Source organism: Pelobates fuscus, chromosome 1 (assembly GCF_036172605.1).
Source record: "Pelobates fuscus isolate aPelFus1 chromosome 1, aPelFus1.pri, whole genome shotgun sequence".
Lineage (NCBI taxonomy): Eukaryota > Metazoa > Chordata > Amphibia > Anura > Pelobatidae > Pelobates > Pelobates fuscus.
The window spans coordinates 35,551,505-35,566,618 of NC_086317.1; the positions used below are offsets into that span (position 1 = coordinate 35,551,505).

Here is a 15,114-nt window from a genome sequence, read left to right on the forward strand (position 1 = left end):
AAAACGTCCCACACCTTTCTATATAAAGGTCTCACAGCTGTAAATATATATATATCTATTTATATCTAGATAGTTTATGCATTGTTAAACACAAATACATACACCAGTCAAGCCAAAATACTTGCTCTACCCAAAGAAATCTCACATTAGGAACACTATAGTCACCTAAATTACTTTAGCTAAATAAAGCAGTTTTAGTGTATAGATCATTCCCCTGCAATTTCACTGCTCAATTCACTGACATTTAGGAGTTAAATCACTTTGTTTCTGTTTATGCAGCCCTAGCCACACCTCCCCTGGCTATGATTGACAGAGCCTGCATGAAAAAAAAAAACTGGTTTCACTTTCAAACAGATGTAATTTACCTTAAATAATTGTATCTCAATCTTTAAATTGAACTTGATTCACATACAGGAGGCTCTTGCAGGGTCTAGCAAGCTATTAACATAGCAGGGGATAAGAAAATCTTAATTAAACATAACTTGCAATAAAGAAAGCCTAAATAGGGCTCTCTTTACAGGGAGTGTTTATGGAAGGCTGTGCAAGTCACATGCAGGGAGGTGTGACTAGGGTTCATAAACAAAGGGATTTACCTCCTAAATGGCAGAGGATTGAGCAGTGAGGCTGCAGGGGCATGTTCTAAACACCAAAACTGCTTTATTAAGCTAAAGTTCTTCAGGTGACTATAGTGTCCCGTTAACAGTGCTCTCACTACTGCAAAGGATTCTGGGTATTTGTGTTTAGCAATGTATTAACTATGCACTTCAGGTGGAAGGGGTTTTTATCCACACTTTTTCCCCCACCACAACTCTTTCGGCATGTACTTTACAAGTAACACTAAGCCTCCATTGCAAGCCAGTAACCAACCTCATGCTGATGAGTTTCATTAACAACGAAACAGCTGTCCATGAGTGGTTCACTGGCTTTGCTCCTCTTCCTGAGTTGTGTTTCAAAGCTGTTGTATGCAGCAGACACATACTCCAAGGAATCCATGTATAAAGTGGAATTATGAGGCAAAAATGTGGTTCTTTGTTGAGCTCATTTGCATACACCTACCCAGAATCCCTTGCAGTAGTGAGAGCACTGTTAAAGTGAGATTTCTGTGGGAAAAGAAAGTCTTATGGCTTGACTGGTGTGTGTATTTGTGTTTAGCAATATATTAACAATTCACTTACTTCAGGTGGAAGGGGGTTTCATTATATATATATATATATATATCTGTATCTATATTATATATCTATATCTCAGAGCAAAATCCAAACCATGAGTTCAACGGACGCACAGATCTGGGGAAGGGTCGAACATATTTTGGCTGCATTTAAGGTTCCCAAATGCATAGTGGCCCCAATAATTCTTAAATGGAAGAAGGTTGGAACAACCAAGGATCTTCCTAGAGCTAGCCATCTGGCCAAACTAAGCAATACAAGGGCCCCTCCAGAACCAGATTGTCACTCTGGATGAGTTCCAAAGATCATGTAGGGAGAACAACCATTACTGCCACACTTCAGTGATCTTGCCTTTATGGCAGACTGGAAAGACTTGTGAAAGCTCACTATGAATTTGCAAAAGGGCACCTAATGGACTCTCAGACTGTGAGAAAACAAGATAATTTGGTCTGGTGAAATGAAGATTGAGCTTTTTGGCCACAACTCAAAGAGTCATGTCTGGAGGAAACCAGGTACTGCTCATCGCCTGCACAATACCATCCCAACGGTGAAGAATGATGGTGGCAGTTTTATGCTTGGTGGTGTTTTTTCAGCAGCAGTGACTGGGCGACTGATCAGGGCTAAAGGAAACTCCATAAAATACAGAGATATCCTTAAAGAAAACCTGGTCCAGGACATTTAGGATCTCAACTTGGCCAAAGGTTCATCTTAAACAGGACAATGACCACTAAACACACATCCAAGACAATGCAACAGTGCCTTGGGAACAACTCTGCAAATAGTCCAGTCAGAGACCCAGAGCTTGGACTTAAACCCTATCGAACATACTGGAGAGACCTAAAAATTGCTGTCTGACAGATCCCATCTAATCTGAGAGTTTGAAAGAATCTACAGAGATAAATGGCAGAAACTGCTCAAACCTAGGTGTGCAAAGCTTGTCCCATTGTACCCCAAAAGACTTGAGGCTGCATTCATTACCAACGGTGCTGCAACGAAGTATGTTGAGTTAAGGGTCTAAATACTTACGTCAAAGTGATAATTCAGTTTTTTTCTGGTTAACATATTTGCAATGGTGTCAAAAATCTTGGTTTTGCTTTGCCATTATGGAGTATTGAGTGTAGATGGAGATGGAACAAAATTAAGGGTTCTGAATACTTTCTCAATGCACTGTATACACAGTCTAGACTTCTATGCTTAACGCCCCACAAATATTTGTTAACTGCTAAATAAATATAATGTTAAAAATCCTGGGAAATGATGGTTCTGCTTTAAAGAAAGTCAACCATAAAATATTATTGCTATTAAAAAATGTATATATAAGTTACATTTCCACCTTCTGTACTCTATACCCTATAAGATATTTGAAATAAATCCTATAGACCAGTGATGGCGAATCAATGGCACAACGCAGTATGTGGGTCAGAGGTTTTCCACATCGCTGGTAATCTGGGCGGTGGCACTACCTTAAAGCACAAGAGGTGGGGCCGCCTTATGGAACACAGACAGGGGGCGCAGAGTCCGAGGGTTCTGCGGCTTCCATCAGAATAGTCAATTTATTACATTTTCAATAGGATTCCCTGGTGGTCAGATGGTAGAGTGCTGGTCTGCAATTGTGCCTGGTGCAACCCATTGATATCGCGGGCCTGTAGTTTAAGCACTCAGTAAAGCAGTCAGTGCAGTTACCAGGATTCACTTGTGCTCTGATTTGCCCAATGAGCGCCAGGCCAGAAGTAGCGATTAATAAGGCCTGCGTAAATGGGTCACCTGGGAATTGTTTTCAGAAATCTGGACAACCGGAAATGTATTATTAACTATAGTGAACCACCAGGGATTTAGCACACATCACACACAGCCAGACTTCGGTTTTCAAGTTTAATTGCAGTGTTGGCACTTATATAAATAACTGTTTCCATTTGCAGTTTGGGCACTTGGGCTCAAAAAGGTTTGTCATAAATGATATAGACCCAATCAATTTCACAAACATGGATTACCCATCCTGTGACAGATGTCCATGCTTTTGACTTCAATAGGATACTGGCTTGCATAGGAATGCATTATTGGTGCTTGCACAGACACAAGTTTCTCCAAACATAACGCAGTCATGGCCAATCAATGTGTTGTATCTCAACCCAAAACAGCCTTTGACTCTCTCCAAGCTAACAATCTTTATGTGCTTTAACATCCTACTGAATAACGCCACTCTAATTCCACTAATATCTATTGCCACCATCTACTTAGCTCAACAAGCAACACCTAGCGCTAGAAATCGTCAATCATATGGTTTAGTGCTATTCTGTCCAACACTTAAATTAAAAGTTTGGATCTCCCCCTGCATTTCTTAATAAGTTGAGCAGCACTACACAATCTCCTCTTCTGTGTTCTCTCTAATCACCGTCATCCAAGATCACATATAGTGATAAGTATACGGTATATTATAATGTTTACATAGTACTAGGTGATTAATGTCCTATGACCAAGAGCTCACTATGACAGAAGACTCTGTTACAAGGCAGACAGCATTGTAGCAGAAACCATGAATCCATGGACTAGAGAGAACTATACGGACAGTTATTCTAGAATCCCAAAACTTTTGTGAGAAATTGTCAGGATTTGTGCTTCCAGTTCCAGCCCTTAATGGATGTTTGAGTCAAATGCTAGGCATTGGAGGGTGGGGAGGGATACACTGCATGGAAATTACCGTTTTATATACACTGTGGACATTTCCTATAGCATTTTTAAAGGAAAACAGTCCATACAAATGTCAAATATCAGAAAATTATCTTTTTTCTAAAAAGAATTCAATTTCACTTTCTCTTAATAATGCATATTTACCAAGTGTTTCAAATTATAAAGAAAACGGACCCATAAATATAAGCAAGTATGCCAGAGAAAATACCTCTGAGCTTCTTCTTTTTGTTTCTCAAGTTCTATGATCTTTCTCTCCTGTTCCTTCATTTTGAGTCTCTCTGCTTCCATATCTTTCTGCTTGTCCAACTGCTGCCTATTGTGCATTTCTCGTAGTTCCTAGCAAGAGAATTAATACAATACAGAGGGGAGAATGAGCCAAAATAAATACATAAAATACATTGACTTTAATCACTGTAAATTAAAAGTCCCATACGGTGTGTATTCATTCTGAATGCTACACGCAAGTCTTTAGTCTGATTGTCACTCCAACCCTTTCCATGTTAAAAAAAAAAAAAAAAGGTCCATTTGACATCAGTCTTGTGTGGTCCAATCACTAGGAGAAGCCAGTGATTGGACCGTTTCACTGGCTCAGAGAGCATGCAAAAACAAAAAACAAAAAAAACTGTGTGCAGAGGCAGGAGGGAAAGAAGGGGAAGAAGGGGTGCACTGAATTGACATTAGGTAGCACATGGGCTGCCAAGCCTCATATGCTGGGGGTGCAACTAGCCTCCAGCACACAATAAAGAATTGATCCACAATTGCATAGGCAATTTTTAGTTTTTTTTAACGAAGTGTGAATTAATGCGTGCTACAGTGTAAATACAGGGTTTTAATTTTAAAGTTACTTTTAAATCATGCCTCCCAAAATTTCAAATGGACAAAGATGGTCGCTTTAATTACATTTTCTTCAATTTACAATGCCATATGGGGCATTACTATTCGGTTACCCCAAGAAGACATCCAGCGCCAGGAATAGCTCCTACAGTTGATCTTGCACCCCCCACCCAAACAACATCCCAGCACTCTCATAGAGATGCCTGACAGTGGACTGTTTTGCCAACTCAATGTACATGCATGCAAACTGAGCTGGCATGCGGGGTGGAGAATAGAGGAGAGGGGGGTTGGGATATTGTATTTAGAATTAAAAAAAAAAAACAACAACCATATTTAAAAAATTACAGAGGGGGGGGCGTGGCCGGCAGAGCACTGAACCAGACGTCTATCTGTGGAGCCAGTGGCGTACACATGACCCATGGGGCCCCGGTGCGAAAATTGATCCGTGGGCCCCCCCCCTCGCGCTTACTCTGCGGGGGCCGGGGCAGCAACACATGGCGGCAGGCACCTGGTCGCAGGGGTTGCGACCGTGGTATGTACGCCACTGCATGCAGATGCACACACACTTAAAGGACCACTACAGACACCCAGATCACATCAGCTCAATGAAGTGGTCTGGGTGTCAGGTCCCTCTAGTTTTAACCCTGCAGCTGAAAGCATAGCAGTTTCAGAGAAACTGTTATGTTTCACTGAGGGTTAATCCAGCCTCTAGTGGCTGTCTCACTGACAGCCGCTAGAGGCGCTTCCGCCATTTTAAGACACTGAACGTCCATAGGAAAGCATTGAGTAATGCTTTCCTATGGGCGGTTTGAATGCGTGTGCGGCTCTTGCCGTGCATGCGCATTCGGAGCTGAGAGGCGGAGGGATCCCCAGCGCCATGGGAGTCCGGCGCTGGAGAAAGGTAAGTGCTGAAGACACACACACACACACACACACTCTCACGAACAAATGCATACACACTAGCTAACAGACACACACATTTACTGACAAACACACACTCAGCGGCAGACATACATACACACTCACTTACAAAACATACACTCTCACTGACAAACACACACTCACTAACAGACATCAAACAGACTCACTAACACACACACACACACTCAGTAACAGACACACGCAGTAACACACTCACTAGCAGACACACACTCTAACACAAACACCAACACTCACACTAACACACACACACACACTAACTAACACACACACACACACACACACACTAACTAACACACACACACACACACACTAACTAACACACACACACACACACACACACTAACTAACACACACTAACACACACACACACACACACACACACACACACTAACTAACACACACACACTCACACTAACACACACTAACTAACACACACTAACTAACACACACTAACTAACACACACTAACTAACACTCACTCACACACACACACACTAACACACTAACACACACACTAACACACACACACACACACTAACACACACTAACACTCACACACACTAACACTCACACACACACACTAACTAACACTCACTCACACACACACACACACACACACACACACTAACTAACACACACACACACACACTAACTAACACTCACTCACACACACACACACACACACACACACTAACTAACACACACACACACACACTAACTAACACACACACACACACACACACACACTAACACTCACACACACTAACACTCACACACACTAACACTCACACACACTAACACTCACACACACTAACACTCACTCACACACACTAACACTCACTCACACACACTAACACTCACTCACACACACTAACACACACACACTAACACTCACTCTCACACACACACACACACACACACACACACACACACACTAACTAACACACACACACACTAACTAACACTCACTCACACACACACACACTAACTAACACTCACTCACACACACACACACTAACTAACACACACACACACTAACTAACACACACACACACTAACTAACACTCACTCACACACACACACACTAACTAACACTCACTCACACACACACACACTAACTAACACACACACACACTAACTAACACACACACACACTAACTAACACACACACACACTAACTAACACACACACACACACACTAACTAACACTCACTCACACACACTCACACACACTAACTAACACACACTAACTAACACACACTAACTAACACACACTAACTAACACACACTAACTAACACACACTAACTAACACACACTAACTAACACACACACACACACACACACTAACACACTAACACACACACGCTCACACACACACACTAACACTCACTCACACACACTAACACTCACTCACACACACTCACACACACTAACACTCACTCACACACACTAACACTCACACACACTAACACTCACACACACTAACACTCACACACACACACACACACACACACACTAACACTCACACTCGCGCGCGCACACACACACACACACACACACACACACACACACTAACACTCACACTCGCGCGCACACACACACACGTTTTTTTTTTTAATTTAATCCCCCCAGCCTCCTTACCTTTTGGAGTGCTGAGGGGATTCCCTGGGGTCCAGTGGTGCTGCTGGGCTCCTGGGGGGGCCGGTCACCCGGCGGGCTGGCTGGTCCTGCGGGCGCGCGAGGGAGCACTCTCCCCTGAGTGCTTCCTCTTCAGCTCCCTCGCGCGCCGCGTACTGATACCGGCGCCGGAAGATGATGGCATCTTCCGGCTCCGGTATCAGTGCGGTGCGCGAGGGAGCTGAAGAGGAAGCACTCAGGGGAGAGTGCTCCCTCGCGCACCAGCCGGCCGCCGGGTTTAAGGAGGGCCAGCCTCTGGGGGCCCGGAGGTGGCCGGCTCCTGGGCCCCCCAGGAGAAGAGGCTGGCCCAGAGCGTACATACCGGGTCGCAGGGGCGGCCGGGCCCCCTGGTGGGCCGGGCCCGGTCGCAGCCGCGACCCCTGCGACCCTGGTATGTACGCCACTGTGTGGAGCTCCGATAGGAATCCACAAAATAAAGAGAAATAAGCCGTAAAAATAGTCTAAGTCACAGCACGAGACCCACGAACCTCCAGAGAAAGAAATGGGGCGTAAGAATAGACAAAGAGTACGTCCCGAGCCCCCTCGGATGCCAACAGACCTCAGGAAGGTCTGGAAGGCCGACCTGGCAGAGGCCCAAAACGAAATGGGGATTATACACCAAAAGGTGAGAGAGGTGGAAGAGAGAGAAACCGCCAGAGACAGCCACATACAAGGCAACAGCAGCCGAATAGAGGATCTCACCGCTCAATTACGCCAGATGCAGCGAGCAGTGACTCTGCTTGAAACAAGACACAGACAGAGGAACATCCGTATCAGGGGTATCCCAGAGTCTGTGGAGGGGGAGCAATTATTGGAGTTCACCAAGAAAGTGATCGAGGCTTTAGGAATCAAAAGCGGAGCAACCTCTCCCACCATAAAAGCAGCATTCAGGGTGAAAAAGTCTGCTGCAGCACCCAGCGGCGCCCCGAGGGATACAATTGCTCTCACAAGAGACATAGCGGTACGAGCCGCGATCATGGCCAGATCCAGGGAACTACAAACTATACAATATGAAAACAATGCACTGGCGATATACAGTGATCTCCCTTTTGCAGTGCTGGCTGAAAAGAGGAAACTAGCACCCATAGCAAAGAGGCTAAGAGACAACTCAGTGAGATACAGGTGGGGAGCTGACGGGTCACTTTTGGCAATGTCGGGAGAAGGACAGGTCACCCTCACCTCCTCTGAGGAACCAGAACCTTTCCTCCGCAGCCTTAATATACTAGCTGACAGACGACAGCAAACGCCACACGAGCCCACACCACAGAAGAGAGTTGACCCTAAGGGGCAAGACAAACTGACCCCAACGACTCAGGGCTACACTGCAACATGGGGGAGACTGGAATCCGCAGTAATAAAGACCCTTCCACTACGAAAGCCACGGAGCTCGGGGAACACCACCTGAAATGACCCAGCGAGGATATACATCATGAGAACAGCAAATTAAGCCGTCACATCAGAGCCGAGAGACCGCAGACAAAACTAAAGTCTAGAGACACTCTATTCCGATCCTAGACATCACAAGTTAAACTAGCAAATTTAACTCAATTCACTACCATATATCCTTAATGTATATCAGTGTGTGAAATATTCGTGATAAGGACCCATACACAGCATTACAAAATTTTTATGTTTACATTTTACTTTATTTTACTGTACCATACCCATATATTGGTCACGTTGTAAGATTTATGTGCAAATGCAAATAAAATGCAAATTTAAAAAAAAAAAAAAAAGTTACAGAGGGAGGCGAAAGGGAGCAGACACAAGGAGGGGTGTTTGAATCCATCTTTCGCTTGCAGGCACACTGCCTTCAAGGGAGAAAGATTATTACCTCTGTCGCCAGACTGTATGCGCTTACAGACATAAATTATACACAGAACTGACATTACTGTATCTTTTCCTAAAGCAGAACAGTATATAGTGTATGTTTTAATATACAAACTCCATCCCCAGTAAGATTTCAGTTTGTAGATTGCTTACAGTAAATAGCTAAACAGCCCAATACATAACCTTTGTAATGTCAGTCAGGCAAATTGCCAAAGCAGCGCTGCAGAAGCAGACCTTATTTGAAGTATAATTCCAGATTATAAACAAACTACATCTGAATTTAGAAAGGAGCTGATCGAGTGATCTTTGTTCAAGGTAAGTAATGCAACACTCATGTTGGGATGTCCACCTTGGAAAAAAACATTAAATTCTATGCAATAGGTTTTGTGTCACCAAGCAGCCCCGAGACAAGTGAAACAGAAAGGAAAATAAAAAGTTATGAAATGCACCCAATACCTTTAGCTGGTTATTAAAGACATCAATCTCCTGAAGTTTAGCTCTTGTTTCCTTCTCTATATCATCCAATTGTTCTCGGAGTTGCTGGCGACCGATTTCCTTGGCTTCCAAAGCTCTTCTTAGTGTTTGGAGAGAATCTCCTGAAAAGACATTCACCATAGATACTGTTTTTATAACTGTAAACCCCCCCGCCTACCCCTTTGCTGCAGCCATCGCAGTACAAGTGGTCATGTCTCTTTAGGGAGTTCTTTTCAAAAGAAAATTATTGGTGCCACTTTAAGGCTCAACTTCTGGTGGTTGATGCCTTTTGGAATTCATGGAATTCCAGAACATACAGGTTTTTTTTTTTAACCCATCTACAAAGTGGACAAGTTTATGAACCTCTGTCCTGTATAACCTTGGACAACAGTTGGTTTATTCCTTATAATGGATCTTCAATATCTATTTACCTACTATGGCCTCTAATAGTTTGGGATAAGCTTTTCAAATGAACACAATATGTAAGAACATCTTTCAAATGATAGATCTATAAATGTCACCATTAAAATGTATGTGAATTTCTGTATATAAATCATTTAAAAGGGTTTTTGTTGTTTTTTATTTATTTTTTTAGCAGATTGTTAGCATTTAAAAAGCTCATGCGTAGATATTAAAGGGACTCTATAGTCACCATATAAAAGCAAGAAAGACAGGTCCCCCAGCCTTCCTTCTTGCTTTTATATGAACTTTCATTCATTAAAAAAAAAATGTCGGTGTTTTTATATTAAAAACTTACCTCCGTTTCAGCGCCGAGCTCCCCGCTAGGCCGCGCCCCCTTTTTCGTCAAAATGACGAAATCGCGGGGCCCAATGGGACGGCTTCGCGCTGCACCAATCGCGTTCTTCATAGAGCGGCATTGAATGCCGCCCTATGAAGAACCTGAGCGCTTTACCGCGCATGTGCGCGGAATGCGCGTTCGCGAGCTGAGCTGTCTGACTGACAGCTCAGCTCGCTTTCTAAAATTATCAATAAGGGGGGGGACCTACTGTCCCCCCCGGCCCCCACCCCTGTGCGGCGGGTGGGGGCCCTAAAATTATCAATGAGGGGGGGGACCTACTGCCCCCCCCGGCCCCCACCCCTGAGCGGCGGGTGGGGGCCCTAAAATTATCAATAAGGGGGGGGGACCTACTGTCCCCCCCCCGGCCCCCACCCCTGTGCGGCGGGTGGGGGCCCTAAAATTATCAATAAGGGGGGGACCTACTGTCCCCCCCCCGGCCCCCCCCCCGGCCCCCCCCCCTGTGCGGCGGGTGGGGGCCCTAAAATTATCAATAGGGGGGGGGACCTACTGTCTCCCCCCCCCCCGGCCCCCACCCCTGAGCTGCGGGTGGGGGCCCTAAAATTATCAATAAGGGGGGGGACCTATTGTCCCCCCCGGCCCCCACCCCTGAGCGGTGGGTGGGGGCCCTAAATACAAAGGGGGGGGGGACCCTAGTTAACCCTCCCCCCCCCCCCAAAAAAAAAAATATCTCCCTACCTACCCCCCTCACCCTAAAAATAATGAGGGGGGACCATTAACTAAAAACCTGTAAAAAAGAAAAAATGAGATAAAATCAACTTACCATTCGATGTTTTCTTTCTTCTAAAATCTTCTTTCTTCAGCCCCAAAAAAGGCCAAATAAAAATCCATAATAACCGACGCAATTAAAAAAAAAAAAAAAACGAGCGCAAAAAAAAATAATCCATCTTCACCCATGGAGGGCTCCGCGCAGACTGAGCTCCGCAGGGCGGGGGAAGGCTTATAAAGCCTTGCCCCGCCCTGCAATTAGGCTAAGAACACTCTGATTGGTGGGTTTAAGCCAATCAGAGTGCTCTTTGTCATTTTACAAGCGTGGGAAAGTTCTTTGGAATTTTCCCACGCTTGTAAAATGACACAGAGCACTGTGATTGGATGGATTTCAAGCCATCCAATCACAGTGCTCTGTGTCATTTTACAAGCGTGGGAAAGTTCTTTGGAATTGTCCCACGCTTGTAAAATGACACAGAGCACTCTGATTGGATGGGTTTCAAGCCATGGATTTTATCGAATGGATTTTATCGAATGGTAAGTTTTTTTTCTCTCTCTCTTTTCTCTCTCTCTCAGTAGGTCCCGTCCCCCCCTTATTGATCATTTTAGGGCCCCCACCCACCGCTCAGGGGTGGGGGCCAGGGGGGGCAATAGGTCCCCCCCCTTATTGATCATTTTAGGGCCCCCACCCGCCGCACAGGGGTGGGGGCCGGGGGGGGGGACAGTAGGTCCCCCTCTCATTGATAATTTTAGGGCCCCCACCCGCCGCACAGGGGTGGGGGCCGGGGGGGGGACAGTAGGTACCCCCCCCTTATCGATAATTTTAGGGCCCCCACCCACCGCTCAGGGGTGGGGGCCGGGGGGGGACAATAGGTCCCCCCTTATTGATAATTTTAGGGCCCCCACCCGCCGCACAGCGGTGGGGGCCGGGGGGGGGGGGAGGAGAGTAGGTCTCTCTCCCCCCCCCCCCCCTTCAACCACTATTGTGGACAGTAAGCGTCCCTGTGGGTTCGGGCTTCAGCTGTCAGCTGAAGCTGTCAGCTGAAGCCACGCCCACAGCAGTGCTGACAGGCTATCAGCACACAAAGCGCGTTCACAGTGCTTTGTGTGCTGATAGCCCGTCTGATGCATTCACCCAGAATGCATCGGACGAGAGGCCTTTTTAGGGCCTCTGAACTCTGAAGTCCCTCTGGTGGCCGTCTGATTGACTGCAACAAGAGGTGTTCCAAGCTTCCAATGTAAACACTGCATTTTCTCAGAAAATACAGTGCTTACAAGAAAAAGGCTCCGGGTAGCTGTAGCACTCACCTGAACAACCTCATTAAGCTGAAGTTGTTCAGGTGACTATAGTGTCCCTTTAATGGTGACTTCTGCAGATAATTAATTTGAAAGCTATTTCTAACAGATTGTATTCATTTGAAAAGCTTAGCCAGAAATATGAAATCAAGGCCGAGGTTTGACAATGCCAATCATTCCTACTTTATATTTCACATTTGCACTTTGTATATATTATGGTAGTTTTGAGGATCCTTTAAATAAAATCCATGAATCCAGAAAGTGAAAGCAAGTGGCAATTAACCCTGCCCACTGTGCGGGGTAATTTATTTATGTTTAAATTTTCTAAAACATTCTCAGGATTGCAGATAGTTAACGTATGCAGCAGGGCTTTGGCAGCAAAGTAAACGTGCCTTCTAATTTCACAGGCTAAAAGTTTAACATTCTTTAAAAGCATACTGCGCACTTCTGCAACTTCAGACTAGGTTGAAAGCAGAATTTGTGCAGAACTCACTGTGCAAACTGTTTTGTTGAACTTGCTTTAATTGGTCGTTGAGGGATTGTTTTTCAGGAATCAGTTTTCCAAGCAGCTGCTGTGACTCCTGTAAGAAAAACAAGGACATTCATTTATTTTTCACAGAATGCACAGTATTCAGTGTAAACGTCTGTATACAATCTCTGCATTCATGCCTTGAAAGAATGAACAGGGAGCTTAGCGATTCAAACCAAATTGTAATGCATTTCCAATCATGATGTATTTATCATCCCGCTAGATGTCTTGCAAGGGTGTCGACAATATCGGAGAACAAATATATACACATCCCTGACATATATAATAGTAATGAACATTTAGCCCAGCTGTTACCCAAGACTGCAGAGGGCTAAGAGAGCCCCGGGGCTGAGATAGTAATGTCTCCACTTGTACACAGGAAGATTCCATGTAAGACTAGCTGAACAGAAGTGTTATAACTAATTTTATTATTTTAATTCAATACATAAAGCCAGAAGGAATCAACAGTGGCCATTTGTGTTTCGGGCCCTGGAAAACCTATTAGTCATTGCAAATTGCACAAGAAATTCTAATTCTATATTGTTTTAAAGGGACACTCCAGACCACTAAAGCACATTAGCTTGTTGAAAAGCTTTATGTGTGAAGAGTGTATAGTTTTTTCGGTTTGCAAAAAGTGCAGGTTTCAATAGAAATTTACACTTTTATAAATTAGCCTGGTTACACCCCCTTGGCTTGGTGCTTCCTGGTTTGTATAGCTCAGTAGAACTAAACTTAAGTGGCAGCAATTGCCGAGAGCACCTGCCTTGCAAAAAATTCTCACTGGGCTGCATTGGGAAGTCTGTGATTGGACAGTCAAAGAAAGTCTGGGCGGGGCTAGAAGGGGAGAGCTTGCAAAGGCTGCAGACAAGAGACCTGGAGATGCTGCAGACATAACCCAAATGGAAAAATGCATAATTAAATGCGTGCATGTTTTCATTTGGGTACATCTACTAAACTGTGACGTTTATTTATTTTGTATTTTGGGCAGTGGAATGAGCAATTAAACTGAAAAGATTTCCTCGTGCGAAAACTCCACGTGACTCTTTTCCAGGTAGCAGTTTAAATTACTAAGAAAGTGTACAAAAAAAAATACAATGGATAAGGTGGGCTCAACACTTATGTGAGGGATCCCCTTAACCCCCACAATAAAATCAGACACACACAAATAAAATATATAAGAGCTCTAGTATACCTGAGTAATGGTATTAAGTATGGATTATAGTATGGATTTGGATAATACTATATTTTATATACATAATTATTTTGTTTCTTACTTGTACATTTTCTTTATATGTCTTTTCTTTCATTTCTGGTAGTGTTTTTAATTTGGGACTTAATGGAACATATAAAAGTTTCCCTTACAATTATAGTATCATTTGATGGATTCCTCTGTCTGAAAGTCCGGAAGTGAAACGCAGATGTGCATTCCACAGAGAGTGGAAGTGAATACTAATTGGAGGCTTATTGCGTTCCACCGGATCACATGACCAGCCGACGGTTGAAACGTGCGTTCCATAGAGAATACTTCCAAGTACACAGATGCCGGCGATTTTGCAATTAAGACGGTATAAAAAACGAAACTCTCAGATACACAGCTCTCACCAACTGTGGAGGCCAGCTTATGGCGAAACGCGTTTTGGATTGAACACTGCATTGTTTCTTAAGTATATTGATCACTTGATCAGATTTTGTTTTATTTTATTTACATGAATACATTTACTTATTTACCAAGACCCTCAAAGTTTCCCTGCTGACATCTTTTTGGGTTTTAAAGACACAAAAGAGGGCTGTGGATCTCCCTTAAGGATCCAAGAGCGCTATACACTAGAGCCAGGTGACCTATTGGCTGTTTCCTTGTTAGTTGGACATTTTTCATCCATACTTTGCTACTATTGTTTATACCATCTGCACTATGGTTGTGTTTTATATTTTCCACAAATTTGTGTAGATTGTTTCACCATTTGTACCCATCTTTAACACCATTACTAAGGTATACTAGAGCTACACTTTTTTTTTTTTTTGTGAGTTTAAATGAAAAAATATATTTAGATACTTTTGACTTACATAAAAAATAAAAATCTAAATGTCTATGATTCACAACTTAAACTACACTTAACCTGAACATGATCAAAAAAAAATAATCTATAAAAGGA

At 43.8% G+C, this 15,114-nt stretch overlaps 1 protein-coding gene across 8 annotated transcripts in view; it reads right to left on the minus strand.

The window, feature by feature from the left end:
* The window catches only part of ITSN1 (intersectin 1), a 140,573-nt gene that overhangs the window by 55,460 nt on the left and 69,999 nt on the right, over positions 1-15,114 (minus strand). For all 8 annotated transcript variants that reach the window (XR_010090429.1, XM_063447584.1, XM_063447565.1 and 5 more), the window contains 3 exons: positions 12,926-13,013; positions 9,594-9,733; positions 4,063-4,190 (listed from right to left, as the gene is read on the minus strand). Coding sequence is in view for 7 of the 8 variants with exons in the window: in XM_063447584.1 (XP_063303654.1) it covers positions 4,063-4,190; positions 9,594-9,733; positions 12,926-13,013 (356 nt within the window). In the remaining variant the exon portion in view is untranslated. The remainder of the gene's footprint in view (positions 1-4,062; positions 4,191-9,593; positions 9,734-12,925; positions 13,014-15,114) is intronic.